Source organism: Muntiacus reevesi, chromosome 10, assembly GCF_963930625.1.
Source record: "Muntiacus reevesi chromosome 10, mMunRee1.1, whole genome shotgun sequence".
NCBI lineage: Eukaryota > Metazoa > Chordata > Mammalia > Artiodactyla > Cervidae > Muntiacus > Muntiacus reevesi.
The window spans coordinates 6,278,931-6,299,135 of NC_089258.1; the positions used below are offsets into that span (position 1 = coordinate 6,278,931).

Genomic DNA, 20,205 nt, shown 5'->3' on the forward strand with positions numbered 1-20,205 from the left:
TTTCCAAATAGATATCATTTGAAAAATTAACACTGTACTATAGTTCATACTCTACCAGTTGAAGCATACCTCAGAGATATTACAGATTCAGTTGCAGACCACAAGAATAAAGTGAATACTGCCCTAAAATTAAGTCACACGAATTATTTGTTTTCCCAGTGCATATAAATGTTAGCGCTATATTGTAGTCTGTTAAAGTATGTAGTTGCATTATGTCTTAAAAAAAAATGTGAATACCTTAGTTTAAAAATATTGCTGAAAAATGCTGATCATCCACCTGCACCTTCAGCAAGCGGTAATCTTTATGCTGCTGGAGGATCTTGCCTCGTTGAAGGTCGCTGACTGATGAGAGTGGTGATTGTTGAAGGTTAGGGTAGCTGTAGCAGTTTCTTTGAAATAAGGCAGCAGTGAAGTTTGCCACATCAATTTTGACTCTTCCTGTCATGAATGATTTCTTTGTAGTCTGCAGTGCTGTTTGACAGCATTTCACCCACAGTGGAACTTTTTTCAAAACTGGAGTCAGCCCTCTCAAACCCTGCCACTGCTTTATCAACTAAGTTTATGTAATGTTCTAAGCCCTTGGTTGTCCTTTCAGCAGTTGACTAAATTCACCACCTTATGTGTGTAGTTCATGGCACCCCAAAACAATTATAGCAGTAACATCGAAGATAGCTGAGCTGATCACAGATCACTGAAACAAATGTAATAATAATGTAAAGGTTTGAGCTGATGATGTTAGGAAAATGGTGTTTGATAGGCTAGCTTGATGCACAGTTCCCACAAAACATCAATTTATAAAAAATGCAGTGCAGTGAACTGATAGGTGATGCCCGGTAAAGCAAAGCAAAGCAACAAGGTCTGCCTGTAATGCACAAGAAGAGCCTGTTTTCCTGTACCTTTAGTGGTCTAGTTAGTGAAAGGGCCTCTTGTTGTTTTCATTTGCTTCTTTCGTCTTTACTAGACTTTTCATATTTTTTTCAACCATTTTTTTGTTCTTTTCCAAAATTTTCTTGGATTTGCATGTATTCTTACTGGAGTTTTTTTTTTAAGCACCTTCTTAATATCAAGTAAATCAGCTCCATTGTTTGTGTGCAGCTTCCCCGTTGTGCTGCCTTCCAGATTTTTCCTTTTGTTTTGTTTGGAAATATGGTAAGTTCTTAATACTTAGGATGATGGCCTATCAATCTTTGTGTATGTCTTCTGGGATTTATATCATACTCAGGAAAAAAAAAAAAACCCTCTACATTCTAAAATAGAATTAATATGTGTGTCTGTGAATGAGCTGTAGATTTGAGAAATATAAAATTATACTTGACCTTTCTTTTAAGTGGAAATTCCTTAATAAAATGCTCTCCAGATATTGTGGATATCAAGCCTGCCAATATGGAAGAGCTGACAGAGGTGATTACAGCTGCAGAATTCCATCCAAACAGCTGTAACACATTTGTATACAGCAGCAGTAAAGGAACAATTCGGTTATGTGACATGAGGGCATCCGCCCTCTGTGATAGGCATTCTAAACGTAAGTTTATTTTCAAATGATAACATTTTCTATTTGTCTTCAGACACGGTAACTACATTTACATAGGTTTCCTTGGTGACTCAGACAGTATACTAAGAATCCACCTGCAGGGCAGGAGACGTGGGCTCAGTCAGTGGGTCGGGGAGATCTCCTGGAGCAGGACATAGCAACCCCCTCCAGTGTTCCCGCCTGGAGAGTCCCGTGGTGGAGGAGCCTGGCGGGCCACAGTCCATGGCGTTGCCCAGTCAGACAGGACTGAGCGGCAAGCACAGCACATGAGTCTTAACCTCCTGTACCTTCTGGTAAGCTGCCTGACTCAGCCTGAGACCTTACAGGTTCTACTGGAAGAACACAGAAGACTGTCTGTAGGGTACGTCTGTTGAGTACCAGTGGATGTACTTAATAGAGTGCTATTCTTTGGGAACTTGGGTTGGGTTCCCCAGTCCTGTATGCAAGTAGAACATTTCCTCTCTTCCCTGCCTCCCTTCTCTCTTCTCCCCACCCCCTTCCTTCTTGTTTTGGGCTTCCTAGGAAGAGTTTTTCCCGAGAAGAGATTTCTTTGACTCGTTTAAGTTTGAAGAGTACAAGGTTAAGAAATTCAGGGGTTGCATTATTCTTACCTCCATGTTGAATTTTTTAAAAACTTAGAAAGACTGTTAACATACTTCTTATCAAACTAATTTTACCTGACCACTCAAAACTGTGGGTATGCATGGGAATGGCGGAGGTGGTCTGTGTCTTGTGGTGACGGTACAGGCAAAGTCAGTGAGGTGTATGTAGGACCACAGACCTGACACATGCCAGATGTGGCAGCCGAGTCTGGTTCTGGTGGATTAGCGGCGTGACTCTGGGACGTGCTGTGCTGCATAATGTGCTTCTGCCTCTTCAGCTTCAGTATTGGGTCATCCTCATTCTCCTAAGAAACTCTCTCAGGGAGGTTACAGTCTTACAGATGTTCTTAGGGACGTTTTCCAGTTCTTTACTAGTCTGTCATTTTTAGCTCACTGCTAGGATGTTTGTGAACGATGTTTTGTGTAAATGCTTTGTCCAGGCCAGAGTAATTACAGATGGTCCCAACCTTTTGTGCTTGTTTTTAGTGTTTGAAGAACCTGAAGATCCCAGTAACAGGTCTTTTTTTTCTGAAATCATCTCTTCAATTTCTGATGTAAAATTCAGCCATAGTGGTCGATATATGATGACTAGAGACTATTTGTCAGTCAAAATTTGGGACTTAAATATGGAAAACAGGCCTGTGGAAACATACCAGGTATTTGGAATTCTTTCTTTCAATGAGTATATACCCTATATGTGTTAATCCCAGTACAAAGTGCGTGTTCACCATTGGGCTTTTTCCTTCAGAGATCCATGAATACACTGCTTTTCCTTATGTTAAATTTATACCTACTTTTATAGATTGTGTTTTCTATGTAGTTTTACAATTAAAATGTAAAGCTACCAATTTGTTTCAATAATAACTTTTTTTCCTACTGTTATCGACATCTGAAGTGAGGATGGAATTAAGGTGTCTGCGGAGGTCTGAGGAGAGCTGCAGGGAGAATGGCCAGGCCTGCTAGAGGCTCCCAGATAGAGTGTGGACAGTCCTAGCTGAATGAGAGGTTAACCCTGGCGTGTCGCCCAGTCAGGTGAACTGGCTGGTAACTGTTGTCTTAAGCTGAAGGAGAGGGGCTTGTGAGCACCCAGCAGACAGCTTTGGGAGCTGCCCGTCTGTCGTAGAATGTCAGTTCTGGATTCTCCTCGTCAGCCAAGCTGCTCCCGTGGGTCCCTTTATTCTGGAGAAGAGAATGAAGATGTGCACAGCGGGGACAGGGTGCAGTTTCTTTTAACCTGTGCTGACCTGGCGTAGTAGTTACATCATACTCAGTGTAGCAGGTGCGGATTCAACTCCCACTGAGTTTGTATAAGCATCTAGCTGACCGGTTATGTGATTGAAGGGTAATGTTAACAGTACTATTTGCCTCACGTACTCATTGTGGGTCCTAACCCACAAATGTTGTAAATCCTCTGTGTTAACAGATTTTCACCTAAAATGTCACACAGAGTGGTCTGAATCATTCCATTATACTCAAAGATATTTAAGTGTCTTAAAATGATGTTAGGTTGTTTCATAAAGACTAGAGAATTACGTACTTGTTCTTTTCTGTCATTACTTCATTTTAAGGTTCTCATTTAAATGAAAAAGAAGAGTGAGCTAGAGACTCCTTTTTTTCCCTTATGATCACAACAAATACTTTGGAACTTTGCTTTGTAATTTAGTAATAGTAATACAGAAATGTATCATTTCTAAGAATACTTTTTCAATTTATCTTCTAGTTGATCCCTTTGTGAAAAACTAGTGAATATAGAATTGAACTTAAAAAAACAGCCATTTTCATTAGCTTTGGATACTATATAAGAAACGGGCTTCCCAGGTGGCTCAGTGTAAAGAATCCACCTGCCAATATAGAATCCACAGGAGATACAGGTTCAGTCCTTAGATCGGGAAGATCCCCTGGAGGAGGAAATGGCAACCCACTCCAGTATTCTTACCTGGAGAATTCCATAGACAGAGGAGCCTGGTGCGCTACAGTCCCAGGGCCACAGAAAGTTGGACATGATTGAGTGACTGAGCACATACTGTGTGTAAGTAATAACAAGTGTGTCACATATTTCCATGATTCATATGTGAAGTAACCATATAATTTATCACTGGATCAGGGCAGGATCATGCAGTGTATAACATATGCACTTAATGATACTGTAGGCTTCAGTTAGTTATACCCCCAAATGGTAGTTTAAAAGGAAGTAAAGCCACAGTATTGTATGTTTTTTAATCAACAATAGACAGAAAATCAAGTGTTGGAAAATTCAAATATTGCTATATATTCTTTAATCAGTGTCTTACCTGTGCCATTTTAAATGTTTTCTGGCCTACTGTTTTAGTCAAACTTAGGAAGAGTAAATGTGCCATCCCCAGGAGGGTCTATTTCTCAGTTGTATGAAAGAAAAATGTGTATTGGTGGAACGGGGAGCTCAATACCTTTACTATTTCTCAGAGAATTGAGTTTTTGTTTTGAGAATTGAGTTTTAATGAGATGAAAGTATGTATATGATCTGAAGAATTTCGTGGACGGAGGACCCTGGTGGGTATAATCCATAGGGTCACAAAGAGTTGGACACGACTGAGTGACTTTCACTCAATCCATGTGTTTATATATTCCTTCTTAAAAAGATACAGACTTGTTAAATCATTTTCCAGTTTCAAGAGCAGTAGATCATGTGATGTAAGCTAAGTACACATATGTGTGTGTGTTTGTGTGTGTGTATAATAATTTTTCCCCTCCCAGGTGCATGAATACCTCAGAAGTAAACTTTGTTCACTGTATGAAAATGACTGCATATTTGACAAATTTGAATGTTGTTGGAATGGATCTGACAGGTAAGTTGATTTTAATTTGAACTGAACATCTTATTCAAATGTGAATTCTATTAGAGGAAAGAAATTTACTATTTTACTCCTAGTATGATTGCCACATTTACTAATGGCCGATGTGTTTTTTGACTGACATAAATTACATTTCCCAACTCTATTTCCCCCATGGTTTCCTTAAAATCTTATAGCAGTATTGGGAGATAAAAATTAAACATTGTGAAATGTTTCACTAAGTAAATGTGAAAATACACCAGAAACTTCTAGATATAATGTTAATATTTAGGATAAGTCTTAATCTTTTCAGTTTTGGTTGTCAATATTTATTCAGTTCAGTTCAGTCACTCAGTCATGTCCGACTCTTTGTGACCCCATGGACTGCAGCATACCAGGCTTCCCTGTCCATCACTTAACCCCCGGAACTTACTCAAACTCATGTCCATTGAGTTGGTGGTGCCATCCAACCATCTAATCCTCTGTGATCCCCTTCTCCTCCCACCTTCAGTCTTTCCCAGCATCAGGGTCTTTCCCAGTGAGTCTATTCTTCGCATCAGGTGGCCAGAGTATTAGAGCTTCAGCTTCAGCATCAGTCCTTCCAATGAGTATTCAGGACTGATTTCCTTTAGGATGGACTGATTTGATCTCCTTGTCCAAGGGACTCTCAAGAGTCTTCTCCAACACCAAAGCATCAATTCTTTGGCACTCAGCTTTCCAACTCTCACATCCATACGTGACTACTGGAAAAACAATAGCATTTGACTAAACGAACCTTTGTTAGCAAAGTAATGTCTCTGCTTTATAATAGGCTGTCTAGGCTGGTCATAGCTTTTTCCAAGGAGCAAGCCCAAGCCTCTTTTCATTTGATGGCTACAGTCACCATCGTGGTGCTTTTGGAGTCCGAAAAAATAAAGTCTGTCACTCTTTCCATTGTTTACCTATTTGCCATGAAGTGATGGGACCAAATGCCATGATCTTAGTTTTCTGAATGTTGAGTTTTAAGCCAATTTTTTCACTCTCTTCTTTCACTTTCATCAAGAGGCTCTTGAGTTCTTCTTCGCTTTTTGCCATTAGGGTGGTGTTATCTGCACATCTGAGGTTTTTGATATTTCTCTAGGCAATCTTGATTCCACCTCGAGTTTCATCCAGCCTGGCATTTCACGTGATGTACTTTGCATATAAGTTAAATAAGTGGGGTGACAGTATACAGCCTTGACATACTCCTTTCCTGATTTGGAACCAGTCTATTGTTCCATGTATTTATTTACCATTCATTATGTTCCAGGAGAACAGACAATAGTAAAAGAAAACATAATTCTGGGATTACTAAACCTACCTTCAAGGTATTCATTAGAGTACTTTATTCAACAATAGTTTTATCACTGAAGCCTGATATGATTCAGGTTTCATGGTGCTATTGCAGATAACAGAACTTGAATCATTTATCTGTTGTCTGATTTTTTAAATTATTTTTATCTGGTTATTATGTGAGGCCACGTAGTAGGCTGACCACAGTAAACCTGGAGGAGCAAGCAGGCTTCGCCTTTGAACACCACTGCTCTCTCTCAGGCGTCAGGGAAACGAGAGAAGGCGCTGCTGGAGTAGGGTACAGTGCGCAGCTGCGCCAGCTCGTTCTTCTCGGGTTTAAACAGCATCTTCCGTTATAGGGAAGCTGTCTATTTCCCTAACATGAAAACTGTTTTTGGCAAGATGCTCTCCTATATAATGACTGTGCGGGCATCTAAGGCAGAAGAATTCACATGGGTGCAGTACTGCTGTCTAACCCACTGCTGCTGCTAAGTCACTTCAGTCGTGTTTGACTCTGTGCGACCCCATCCCTGGGATTCTCCAGGCAAGAACACTGGACTCTGTGCGACCCCATCCCTGGGATTCTCCAGGCAAGAACACTGGAGTGGGTTGCCATTTCCTTCTCCAATGCATAAAAGTGAAAAGTGAAAGTGAAGTCGCTCAGACCCCTGTAAATAGCACACGTTCCCTCAGTCGTGCTCTTTGTCCCATCTCATTGTCTCCTTTAATGGGGAACAGTTCTTCATTCTTGTCTTTCATGATCTCAGCTTGTTTTAGAACCACAGGCCATTCATTGTATATAGAATTTTCCTTCGTTTGAGTGTTGTCTCATACTCCCTCGTGATTAGATTCAGGTTATACGTTTTTGGCAAGAATACCATAGAAGTGTTGGCTTGCAACACCTTTTAAATAGCTATAGACTAGGTGTCAGAATCCATTAAAATCCATTAAGACCTCACAAATGCAGGTAACATGGGGATGCCAGTCTAAACTACACAAATTATAAAAATATCTGTCAAAAATACTTACTTACAATATACTTAGTGTGTAGGTTAAGTGATTTATTTTAATTAATAAAAATGATATGTGCTACTTGTTTTATATTCTTTGAAGCAGATTTCTTAAAAGCATTCATAAGAAGCTATTTTCTGAACCTGACATGTCCTGGGAACATCAGTACCTTATAATGTAAATCAGAATAAAGCATTGTTTTTTTAGAAGTGTATACCACAGTTATGTGTTTTGTTGTTGGTTGGCTGGTCTGGAGGACTGCATAGACTGGGGTTGTAAATGTTTTCAACTAAGACCATTCACTGCTACCTACAGGCCTTACTTGAGGATGCTTTCAACTTTGGTGACAGTTTGGGCAGTCATGATAGGAGTCATGAATAGACATCAAGTTAACTAATACCGTATTCCTAGTTTATTCCAGTGATTGGTCTCTGGGTTGGTGCCAGCAGCCCTCTCCCTAAACCCAGATCTGCTTGCAGTAGCTCTTGCTTCGGAGCATTAGGCAGAATTTCACCAGCAAAATGTTCACCAAAAACTAATGTTCCTTATTTGACTGGATGCTCTGTCTCCTTTTCCAGTGTTGTCATGACTGGATCTTACAATAATTTCTTCAGAATGTTTGACCGGAACACAAAGCGAGACATAACCCTGGAAGCATCACGAGAAAACAATAAACCTCGCACGGTTCTGAAGCCACGCAAAGTGTGTGCAAGTGGCAAGCGAAAGAAAGATGAAATCAGTGTTGACAGCCTAGACTTCAACAAGAAAATACTTCACACAGCCTGGCACCCCAAGGAAAATATCATTGCTGTAGCTACTACAAACAATCTGTATATATTTCAAGACAAAGTGAATTAGGGTTGGCCTTCCTAGCAGAAGAACCCACTTCCTGCTTAGTTGAGATAGTTGAATCTAGCATTCGTACTTAAAAAAAGAGAGAGGTCCATTGTGGCGCCCCTTTTCCAGTGTTTGACAATGTGCCATTTGACAACACATTTTCCATAGCTACATGGAGAAAGCTCTGTGGATCCCTCCCTGTGGTGTTCTCCATGTCTGCTAGCCATTTAGGTAAGGGTAGGGCACTTTTAATTTAAATGACTTCTTGCACCATCTTGCCTAATGGACTAGATTGGACTGTGTCAACATTGATTTACTCCACTTTTTATGCCTTCCATTGTGATGACGTCAAACACAGTGAAAGCCTTCAGTCATGCTTATGGGATTTAATTGTGTATCCTCATTACTGTATCATTTGTGGGGTACACCCCTCCTCCCCTTTTTTAAATTAAATACAGCTCATTCTTACTGTGGCTTGTAGCATTCCTCCTCTCTGGCCTCCTGGACTCTTCCCCTTCATCTCTCTTCCCCTTGCCCCTCCACCCAGTCTTGGTGGTGGTATAAAAAGGAAAGAACGAAAGCACACAAACGAGTCAGTTTGGGGTCAGTGGTAAAGGGGGTACATGTTGCGAACAAATGTTTTAATAACAGTTGGCTGTAATCACTCCTTGCCGTGTCTGGCACTGAAAATAAGGAAAAAAAAATACTACTACTGAATAAAAGTGACAAAGAATGGAGAATCTGGTTTCCTTTTTCTTTTTAATCTACCTCTTTAAGCCAATTTGTGTCATACTTTTGGGCGCAGTGAAATGAAATGAGGTTCCATTGTTTAATTGGTATTTTTGTTAATTATTCTTAAAAAGTGTTCTTTTACATTGAGGAGAGGTATTGGTTCTGTATGAACATATTTTGATTATATATTGGTATTCCTAAAGATATCACGATCTATATACATGCTACTAGAGATTTTTTTTATTGTAGTTATAAGGGTACTGGATACATTGTGTCTACACTTAATTCATTATCTGTTAATGAAAACTGTTGTAAATGGGAACCAAATTTGTAGAACTTCATTTTTAAAGACTTTTTACAGTGCTTAATTTCATTTTTGCATTACTGCAGACTAAGTCAAACTTTTTAAACAAGTTAAAACTTTTTTGGTTATTCAGTCATACCATAACAAAACTATCCTCAAGTGATTTACATAGACAGAATTGACACTGCACTAATATTTTGGGGAGGGGATGTATTTTACTGCTGTCAAATCTGAATGAAATGTACTTTGCCATAGATGTCTTTCTTCTATTTTTGGTTTTCCAAAGCAATTAATATTAAAGACAAACTTTAAAGGTACAGTGTTCCAAAAGTGCTTAATGGACTCCAACAGCTGCCTCAAGTAAAAATTTAGTAATGTATATGATTACATTTTCCCTAAATGGTGATACCTTGTCCAAAGATGAAGAGTACCCCTATTTTAACAGGTAGAAGGAACCTTTGTGTCAATCTTGCAGAAGCTTTAATGGAAAAATAGATGGACTTTATTTTTAAAAGATAAATGAGTAGGCATTCATATTAACAGAATGGTAGTGTGTTTTGGTTTAGCAGTAATAACACCGCCTTGAATTTTAGAGGACCCAAGTGCTTATCTGTCCACCACCTTGTTGTTCTGTTCTCATCAATGAAAAATGATTGAACGACTCCACCGTAATCCCCTCTACACGTATACAAATACTGTGTCCTGTAAGTTAACATTTTTAGCACACAGGAGAAATTATATGTAATAAAATTACTGTATCTTTTGGACTTAACGAATTTGAATTTGTATTTAAACACTTTGATTATACATCTGATAATTCTTAAAATAATGGCACTTTTCCTAATTTACTTGGGTGCATTTGTATTTTGTGTTATTCTTCATGCTTGACTTGGAAGTGGGCTATTCCCTGGCTACAAGCAGACACTGATCACTGATCGGGCAGTTTTCCAGATCTTTTTGGGAGATTGTTTCCCTAAAGTTTGGGTGTAGGTGTTGAGATAAACATCGTCAGACAGCTCTCAGAAATTCTTCTTTGATTTAGCAGTAGCTATGATGATTCTCCTCCATGACACTAAGGGTTAGTTTCATATATTTACAAAAAACAAAATTGCTTAAAAATTAAAATGCCTCTATAAAAGGAATGCTATTATAAATTACTGTAACTATTCTTAATCAATTTTTAATTTCTTTGATGTAGCAAAACTATAAGCCCAGCCACTCATGGTCATGGTTAATCTTTTTTTTATTAATAAAAATTATACTTAGAGTAAATGTAGTCTTGTCAAGTTGCTTATATTATCCCATTCTTTTGACACCTACAAACATACATATTCTGTCCCTCTGTCTTAACCTTTTTGAAAAATAATAGACCTTTCATGCTTTTAATCTCGATCTTTAGTGGCTGGGCAATAGTTTTTATCTAAATCTCTGTATCTATATAAACATGTTTATGTAACTATTGGATATTAAGCTTTCTTCTGTGAAACCCTTAGACTTTTGGAATAGAAAAGTGCATTCACACTTTTTCCTTTCAGATTAAGTGAGGATTTTTTAAAAACCTCAAATGTAAGAATTATTCTGGTCATAGACATTCCTAAAGAAAACAATAAAATTGAGGTTCTTACCTTTTTTAACAGTATTTATACAAGTAATGTGTTTATTCTTGGAAAATTATTTGTGAAAACTAAACAGTTACTGATAAAAGTATTTTTAGTGAAATTTAAGCCATTACCTTGCCTGAGGGACACTGCTTCAGCATCTTTCTGCCACATAGAAATTCAAATGGAGATAGTAGTGTGTACTTGCAGAAGAACAAAACCAACCCCCAACCTTCAGAAAAGAAAGGTAGTGCTAGGCAATCAGGAATGAAGTCCATTTACTGTAGTGTATAAGAGCACTACTATTTCAGGTACTTATATGTTCAGATGGTTTATAATTAAAGCTGTGTGTTTGTGAGAGAGAGACACCATGTTTTAAAACGGTTTTTTACACACCCCTCCTCTCCAAAAAGCCTTGGAAACTGATTCTGCTTCATCTTACAACCATGCATATAAGGTCAAGGCGTCTTTAGTCTTAATCAGAAGTTCAGAGAATTTACAACATCTTGGGATTCTCAAGTGTTAATTTTAAGTGTAATAATAAATTGAGTTTTGTCTGCCTGACAGATTATTGCACAATAGTTTTAAACTATGTGACCTACTGTGTAAGAATTGCATGCCTAAAGTTAATAATACATATGAAAAGGCCACCTTAGCACAGTACCTATAGAAAAGAAGACACTACAAAATTGAGTTTTCTCCAAAAGAAGGAATTCGGCAAACAAAAATATGTGAATAGCAGCCAGTTACTTGAGGACTTTCCCACTAGGGGGCACCAGTTAAGCCTTGACCAGCATTTAGGAGGTATTTTTGAAAATGCGTGAGATACCAAAAGAGCTTCATTATTAAGAGCTACACTGGGAGCCAAACAAAGGGAAAGTCCAAAGTGTATTTATGCCCAAACAAAACCACTATTCAACACAACCCTGGAGTGAATGACTGAGGGGCGACCCAGATGTCAGCTCTGCTATCTATCCATGGTCTGCCTTACTGGAGAAGTAGCAAAAATGACACAGAGAGAATTATGAGCTGCCTTTTCTTTCAGTCAGAGATTACTCAGCCTGCCCCCTTCCCCTTGCAAAATCAGATCCTTACGTACTGTAAAGGAGACGAATTTCATGTTGCTCTTAACTCTGGAATATCTAAATTGCTTAAAAAAAAAAAAAAAAAGTTAACTTTTTTCTTCTGAATACATGTTCTTCAGAAAGAACAAAAAAGGAAAAAATACCCCAGAAGTAATTTAATCGTGCAGAGAAAATTCCCATTCATATTTGTATGTACTTTTGTTGGCTCTCTTCTGGGCGTACTTGAAGCCAGATTTCCCCTCCAAATAGCCTCCTAAATTTGTGGCTGATGCATTACTTAACTACTCCTGTTATCAAGAGAGATTTTTATTTTCATTTTTGCAAGTGGAAGTATTGGAATAGTGAACATACACACCAGCCTTGGTGTGTAAGATTTTTAGGATACATTCCTAGAAATTACTGTATTAAAGGATATGGGTATATTTATGATTTGGTACATACTGTCAAATTTCCATTCCAAAAATGGAAGTTCTGTCACAAATATACCCGTAACTAAGGATAAAAATCTCATGCTTTACTTTTGTCAATCAGAAAAGGTAAAAATGATAAGCCAAATTGTGTTTACATATTTCTAGTCAGATATTATCTCCTATAATCTGGCTACAAGACTATCACCCGTGTGCTTTATAAATATTTCTTCCCAGAATGAGGCTTGCTTGTCTTTCTTTTCACAGAGCTTTTTGAAGAGCAGAAGTTCTTAATTTTCACAAAAGTTCCCTTTTTCAACTGTTTCTTTAATGGGTTATGCTTTTGGTGTCATATCTAAGAAATCTGCCTAACAAGGTGACAAAGTTTTTAAATATTTTAGAAACTTAATAGTTTTCAGTTTTTACATTTAGTGATGTGAATGTGATCACGTTTGAGTTGGGTTTTATTATGTTACATATAAAAATCATATGTACCATATATAGATTAAGATTCATTTTTCTTTGCACCTTTGTTGAAAATCGGTAGACACACCATTAGTCTATTAACTATTCTGTTAAGTGTATATGTCTGAACTTTCACTCATACTACATTGCATGATCACGGTAGCTTTGCATAAATAATGCAGCTATGTTCTTTTTGAAAACTTTTGCTAATTTTAGATCCTTTGCCTTGCCATATACAATTTTGAATCAGCCTGTTGACAAGAACAAAACCACCTACTTGGATTTTGCTAATGATTTGCATTGAATCCATAGACCACTTCAGGAAGAGAGGACATCTTAATATTTGCCCTCCAGTCCACGAGTGCAGCATATTGCTCCATTCATAGAGGTCTTTGATTTCTTTTATCAGTGTTCTTAGATTTTAGCATACAGATCTCGCAAATATGTTATCAGTACTTTCTGGTTCTCTCTATGTGTGCTTTTATAAATGGTACTTTAAAATTAAAAAAATTTTCAATTTCCAAAATGTTCATTGCTAATATCTAGAAATACGATTGATTTTTGTATATTGACCTTGTATCCTGACACTTTGCCAGATTACTTATGTAGATTTCTTTAAAGTTTTCTACATAGCCATGTCTGCAGATTATTATTATTTATAATAAATGTTTTATTTTTTCCAGTCTTTTCAGTTTTCCTTTCCAATGCCTTTTATTTCTTGTCTTGCTGCACTGGTTAGACCTTCCATTATGATGGCGAAAAGAGTGGTGATGCCAGACACAACCTGCTTCATCACCGATATTGGGGAGCAAGCATGCAGTCTTTTAGCATTAGGTTTAGTAATTGTAGGTTTTTTGTAGATAGTCTTTAACCAGGCTGAGGAAATTCCCCTTTACTCCTAGTTTTCTGAGCATTCTTCATCACGAATGGATTTTGCCAGATGTTTTTTCTGTATCTATTAAGAATGATCATGTAGTTTTTCTTCATTATGTTGACATGGTGAATTACATTGGCTTTTAATTATGGAACCAGCCTTGCATTCCCGGAGCATTGCTGGATTCTTTTGCTAGTATCTTGTTGAGTATTTTTGCTTCAGGTTTCATGAGGGATATTGACGTATAGTTTCTTTATCTTTTAATGTCATTGTCTGATCTGTGTAGTATTGACCTCATAAAATGAGTTTCCCTTACCTATATTATCAAAGACTGTAGGGAGAATTCATATAATTTCTTCCTTCAGTGTTGGAAAGAATTCATGAGTGATGCCATTTGGGTCTCTTTAGAAGGTTAACTGAGTTTAATTTTTTTTGAAGACATAAAATTACACAAATTATCTATTACTTCTTAAATGAGTTTTGGCTGTTTTCCCTTCAAGGAAATTGTCCATTTTACATAAACTGTCCCACTTAGGAGCACAGTTAATAATACTCATTTTTTTAATCTGCTCAAAATACTATAAACTGGGATTTCTTTAATTATTTTATAGTCAAACCAAAGAGTTGTTCATTTATAGCTAGGTCTTCTCCAGCTTAAAATGAGAAAAAGTTACTTTATGTTCATATTTATATTTGATGCTTTTATTTCTTAATACATTTTAATTTCTATTACTGGTGTTCCTGTTCTAATTCTGAACTTCATTAAAGGTTATGAGATAAAAATTACTACAGGTGAAGTGTTCACTTCAAGATACCAAATAATGTCCCTCATTAGCATTAATTAATCTTGACCTGTACATCAAAGAATTACTTTATTGTTTAAAGGGAACTCAGACTTGATTAAACCAAACTCTTCATTTGAAAGATGACACAATATAAAATTGTTCTGTTGAGGGTCATGTTAGCTGTGAGTCACTACAAAAAAAACTGCAGTATCTGTCCCTTTTGAGAACTGAAATGTATTATTGTTTTATTATTCTCTGAATCTCTCAGCAGAGTTGGCAGAATGAACCATCATAATTTGAAGTTTTCCAAGTGACATTTTGCTTCCTCACAGGATCTTCGAAAATGTTAATGTATCAGCCCCAATCTAGATCAAATGCTTGCTGCCCAGTTTACTTAGCACTGCCTGAAAGGATCCACTGATCAGGCCAGGCAGCCATTACCTTCAGTAGGAAAGAACAAGGTGATTAGGATGTGGTGAAATGCCACACCAGGAGCACTGCCAGTCCAAGAAAATATTATAAAGTCCTTTCCTCCTCTGAGCCTCTTCACTGTCTCAGCTGGCAGCCGGGTGCTGACGGAGCGTGCAGAGAAGTTGATCCGGTCACTGGATGAGAAGGCTTCTCAAAGCTCAGGCTTCAGTTCTCCCACGTTTGCTTACCTTCCTCCCTTCTGAAACCACCGAGTACACACCTCTTCTGCTTTAGAATTAGGGCCAAAACAAGGCAAAATTATTTGTAATTGGCTACGATATGGAATCAACACTCAATATAATTTATAATGGGCTTCCTGGGTGGCTCAGTGGTAAAGAATCCAGCTGCCAGTCGATACAGGAAATGCAGGAGATGTGGGTTGGAGCCTGGATCAGAAAGATCCCCTGTAGGAGGAAATGGCACCCCACTTCAGTATTCTTGCTTGGAAAATCCCATGGACAGAAGAGCCCAGTGGGAATACAGTCCATGGGGTCACAAAGAATTGGACACATCTGAGCAACTGAGCACACACACACACACACACACAATAATAAAATGGTTTGCAGAGTACATCATGGTTTTGTCTCATAAACATCTCATTTGATGCCTACTACATCCCCGAGATGGGGAAAGAGGATTACTTTTCCTAGCTGACCCTCGATCAAGCTCAGAGAGGATGTAACGCCCAGCATCTCATCACTGGAAAGCCTGGACTCAGACTCAGTTTTTCATACTCTGGATCCCATGTTTTTTTGCTCTATCTTACACACGACGCCTCTCTGAGATTAAAGACATATGTATTTTCACTTAATTTCCATTTCATAATGGTAATGATGATGATAGTTGCACTTTACTAAGGATTTTACACAAATTAACATTTTTCTCAAAGTAATTTGCCCAGAGCCACATGACTAGTAAATACCACCCAACTGGGTCATCTCCAGAGCCCACAGTCTTAACCACTACTTTAACAGACTGCCAGGAAAGGAAGATAAAGATCAAATCTATCCACAATTCTTCCTCTCAGATATCATTTCTTTTGCTTTCATATATATACAAAAGTTGGAGGGTTATTAATACTGTTCTGTAAACTATTTTCACATGATGGCCCACATTTTCCCATCACTGATTAACATTTTCATTCTTCATGACTACATTACAAGGAAGTACCACTGTTATTAAATTAACTTTCTGTTGGCCACATGTAGATTTTTTAATCTAAGTTTTTTTTGTGGCCAGTAATACTGCAATGATTATCCATGGACAGACCTCTTTAATTATTTTGTTAGGCTAATTTCCTGAAAGTGAAAGTTCTAGACCAATAGACTACATTTAAAATCTGGATGCAGTCTGCACCAGAATGGTTGTAGACAAAGCTTTGTTATGTAATGAGACAAGTTAAGGTCCTAATTTAACTATCAGTGTTATAGGTACCAAAGCAATTTCCAAAAATTGTGGATCAAAATGTCCATTTCCTGACCGATTTATATCACTTGGTCCTTATTTTTTCAAAAGTTAATAACAATGCAGTGTTCTCAAACTTGACAAAACTTCAGAGATCAAGGCAAAACATTTTCTGCATGATACAATTATGGTTCTTCCCTTGAAAGCAAAGTAAAACTATAATTTGAGAGAAATCACTCCCTGGATTAACATACCAGCATTAAGGCAGCATTTTTTTTTTTTTTTAGCATCTGAAAGGAAACATTCTTTCCTACCAATCAAATGGTAAATAATTACACCTAACATACTGAACTTTGCATAAGCCCATAATTGATAAGTAGGAACTCTGATTTATAGTAAAAAGTTCCAAAGGAAGGATGCCTGGCAGTGCAACTGGTTAGGATAATGCAGACTGTATCCAGGTGGGATCTCTGTAAATTTGGGTAAAGAGGAATCTGGCTCAACTGGAGCCATTTTTCTAGACAGTGCCTTGGAGGCTAAGAAGCAAGACGATAATCAGAACACTGGCAGCTTCAGTCACGTGTGTGGAAATGAAGAGGGAGCGCAGAAGTATCGAGTCTGTACTTGGCAAACGGTTCCGGGTCCAAGTACCACCTGTATTGCCATCATCATGTGTATGGTACTTAGCAAGTGTCATGGTTTTCTTATTTATAAAGTAGTGACAATACCTAACTCCTAAGATGGTTGGGAGAATTAAATAGGAAATTAGCTCTATGCGATAGTCATAAAGTCTGGCTCAGATTAAGTGCACAATAAGTTTAGCTGCTGAGCTTCCCAGGTAGCACAGTGGTAAAGACTGCCTGCCAATGCAGGGAACATGGATTTAATCCCTGGTCTGGGAAGAGCCCACTTCCCGTGTAGCAAGTAAGCCCCTGTGTCACAACTATTGAGTCTGTGCTCTAGGGCCCGTGCTCCGCAACAAGAGAAGCTACCACTTCTCTTGCGGTATGGGAAGCCTGCATACCGCTAGAGAATAGCCCCGCTGGCCACAACCAGAGAAAAGTCCGTGCAGCAACAAAGACCCAGCACAGCCAAAAATAAATAATTTTTTAAGTTAAAAAAATGGGTAGACATCAAAATGTTGCAACTAAACAAAAACATCAACAACAATAATAAAAAAAACAAACCAGAATCATGATTTTAATATCAGACAAGGTTGGACTGAGGACAAAACTAGGACCAATTCATAATGATAAAGACACAGTTATGAACATCTATGCATCAAATAGTGAAGCCTCAATTACAACAAAATAGAAGAAAGAAACATCAGGAGTGAAATACTGACCTCTTGAAATCCACAGAAAGAGGGAAAAATTAAAAAAAAACTTAAATAATTATTAAGGTAGTTCCAACAGATACATCAAATGTGCTATCTTCAACACAGGAATCATACCTTCTTTTCAAATATTCATGGAACATTTCCCAAATGGAACCATAAATTAGGCACCAAAGAAAACCTAAGAGAAATCGCCAAACTAGAAGTAGTACAAAAACATACTCTGAACAGAGAAAAATTCTTAAACACCCAAATAAATAATGAATGGAATAAGTATCAAATGTAAGAAGATAGGAAAAATCAGACATAGCTAATGAGCATAGGGTTTCTTTTGGAGGTGACCTAAGTTGAGAATTAGATTGTGGAGATGACTGCACAACTCTGTAAATAAAACACTGAGCTGTGAACTTAATTAACCCATTTAAGGTTAATTGTAGAGTATGTGAGTTATAGCGCAAGTAAGCTGATAAAGGGCTTTCCCGGTGGCTCAGTGGTAAAGAATTCACATGCAATGTGGGAGATGGGGGTTCGATCCCTTGTGTTGCGAAGATCCCCTGGAAAAGGGAATGGCAATCCACTCCAGTATTCTTGCCTGGGGGAATGCCATGGACAGAGGAGCCTGTCAGGCTACAGCCCATGGGTTCATATAAGAGTTGGACAGGACTTAGCGACCAAACAACAACTAAGCTAATAAAAAGGGATTTCAGAATCATACGGTTAGGAAGAAGGAATTGGGTTAAAAAAGCCAGAAAAATAGATATACATTAGGTCATATAATCATGAGAAAACAGATTCCAAATAACATAATATAAGAAATAAAGATAACATCCTATAGAACCAGAGCTTACCCCTCCCTGCTAAAAACACTAGATCTGGATGTTTCCTTAGAGGAAACAGAAAGGTAATTTCAATTTTATCTACTTAAGACCACAGAAAAGGAAACCTTCTGTGGTTTTTTCTTTTTTAATGAGCATAAGATCATACCAAAACTTAAAAAGATGAAATGTTTAAGATCTTTTTGAAGAACGACTTTGAAAAATTTTAATAAAAACAGAATATGAAGGGATATCAGTATCTGAATGGAAGACAACTTTGTAAATATGTCAATAATCCCCCCAGAGTTCATTGGAAGAGTAATTAAATAGTCATAAAAACATTTTAAAGGACAAATGAGGAGAGACTTTCTCTAACAGTTATCTGATAGATATATTGTAGAGACACTGAAATGAACTCCTGTTTTTGTGGAAATTTAAAATGTGATAAGGCTTCCCTGGTGGGTCAGATGGTACAGGGTCTGCCTGCAATTCGGGAGACCCAGGTTCAATCCCTGGGTTGGGAAGATAACCTGGAGAAGGAAATGGCAAGCCACTCCAGTACCCTTGCCGGGAAAATTGCATGGACAGAGTAGCCTGGTAGGCTACAGTCCATGGGGTCGCAAAGAGTTGGACACGACTGAGCGACTCCACTCACTCACTCAATATGGGATAAAGGTGTACTCTCAAGTCAGTGTCAAAAGGATGGCTTAAGAGATACTGTTGGATCAACTGTGAAGAACTGAAGTTAAGCAATTTACAACACACAAAAATAAGTTTCAGATGGACTAAGGTATGAGTATAAAAATCCAACCTATTAGAAAAAAATTCTAGGGAATAGATTTAAAATCATGGTGTGACAGTATTCCAAAGTCATAAAAATAACAGGTCCGATTGCCTCAGCATAGTGAAATCCTGGGCTTCCCTCGTGGCTCAGTTGGTAAAGAATCTGCCTGCAAAGAAGACCCGGGTTGGATCCCTGGGTCAGAAAGATCCCCTGGAGGAGAGCATGTCAACACACTCCTGTATTCTTGTCTGGAGAATCCCATGGATATAGGAGTCTGGTGAGCTACAGTCCATGGGGTCGCAAAGAGTCGGACACGACTGAGCGACTAACACTAGAGAACCCACTATAGTGAAACAAGGTTAAAAAAACAAATGACAGACCGAGAGAAACAGATGCCACACATAAATGAGACCACGGAAACGACAAAGACACGGAAATAGGACGTAGATGGAGGGTCAAGGAACATGGTTTACGGTCAACCCACCTTTAGGAAACAAGGTTTCTCATGTCCTGTTCCAGAATGGGCCAAGTCATGCGATTTGGGTGATTATATTCTTCTCTTTTCCCATTTAAAACTTTCCCATTTTAAAAATAATGATTGCGTGTTGTTTGTAATTATGGTTTAAAAAAAAAAATCGTTTAACAACTAAAAAATCTGGCCTGCCTTATATTGTTCCTTGTTTGGCGTGTTCAGTGTTCCACTAGCTTGATTTTAGATTTATGACGGGGAGGCACTTCCCTTCTGTCACCACGATACCTATTTACAGGTAAATATCTGAAGAGTCCTTACGGAAATTCAAAAAGAAATGCTCACGGGTTTGATAAAACAATGGTGATCCCGCAGGTGTGGGAGGCCTGCGTGTCAGCACCAGAGGGCCTTGCACTTCCTCATTACACGTCTCCTCATCCTCTATCCCAGTTACAGCCGCATACCTCACTCCATCCTGCCAGTCAATGACACGCAGGAACTCATTCCTGGCGCGCGCGTCAGCGCGACTCCCGCGTCTCCACGTACCTAGCTCGCCTGGGCACGCCCCCGCCCC

The 20,205-nt window shown here is 38.3% G+C and overlaps 1 protein-coding gene across 2 annotated transcripts in view; it reads left to right on the plus strand.

The window, feature by feature from the left end:
• Positions 1 to 9,455, plus strand: part of PPP2R2A (protein phosphatase 2 regulatory subunit Balpha) — an 80,930-nt gene extending 71,475 nt beyond the window's left edge. For both annotated transcript variants that reach the window (XM_065946425.1, XM_065946424.1), the window contains exons 7-10: positions 1,358 to 1,522; positions 2,620 to 2,789; positions 4,867 to 4,958; positions 7,844 to 9,455. In XM_065946425.1, coding sequence (XP_065802497.1) covers positions 1,358 to 1,522; positions 2,620 to 2,789; positions 4,867 to 4,958; positions 7,844 to 8,123 — 707 coding nt within the window. In that variant the 3' untranslated portion in view covers positions 8,124 to 9,455. The remainder of the gene's footprint in view (positions 1 to 1,357; positions 1,523 to 2,619; positions 2,790 to 4,866; positions 4,959 to 7,843) is intronic.
• The last annotated feature ends 10,750 nt before the right edge of the window (positions 9,456 to 20,205 follow it).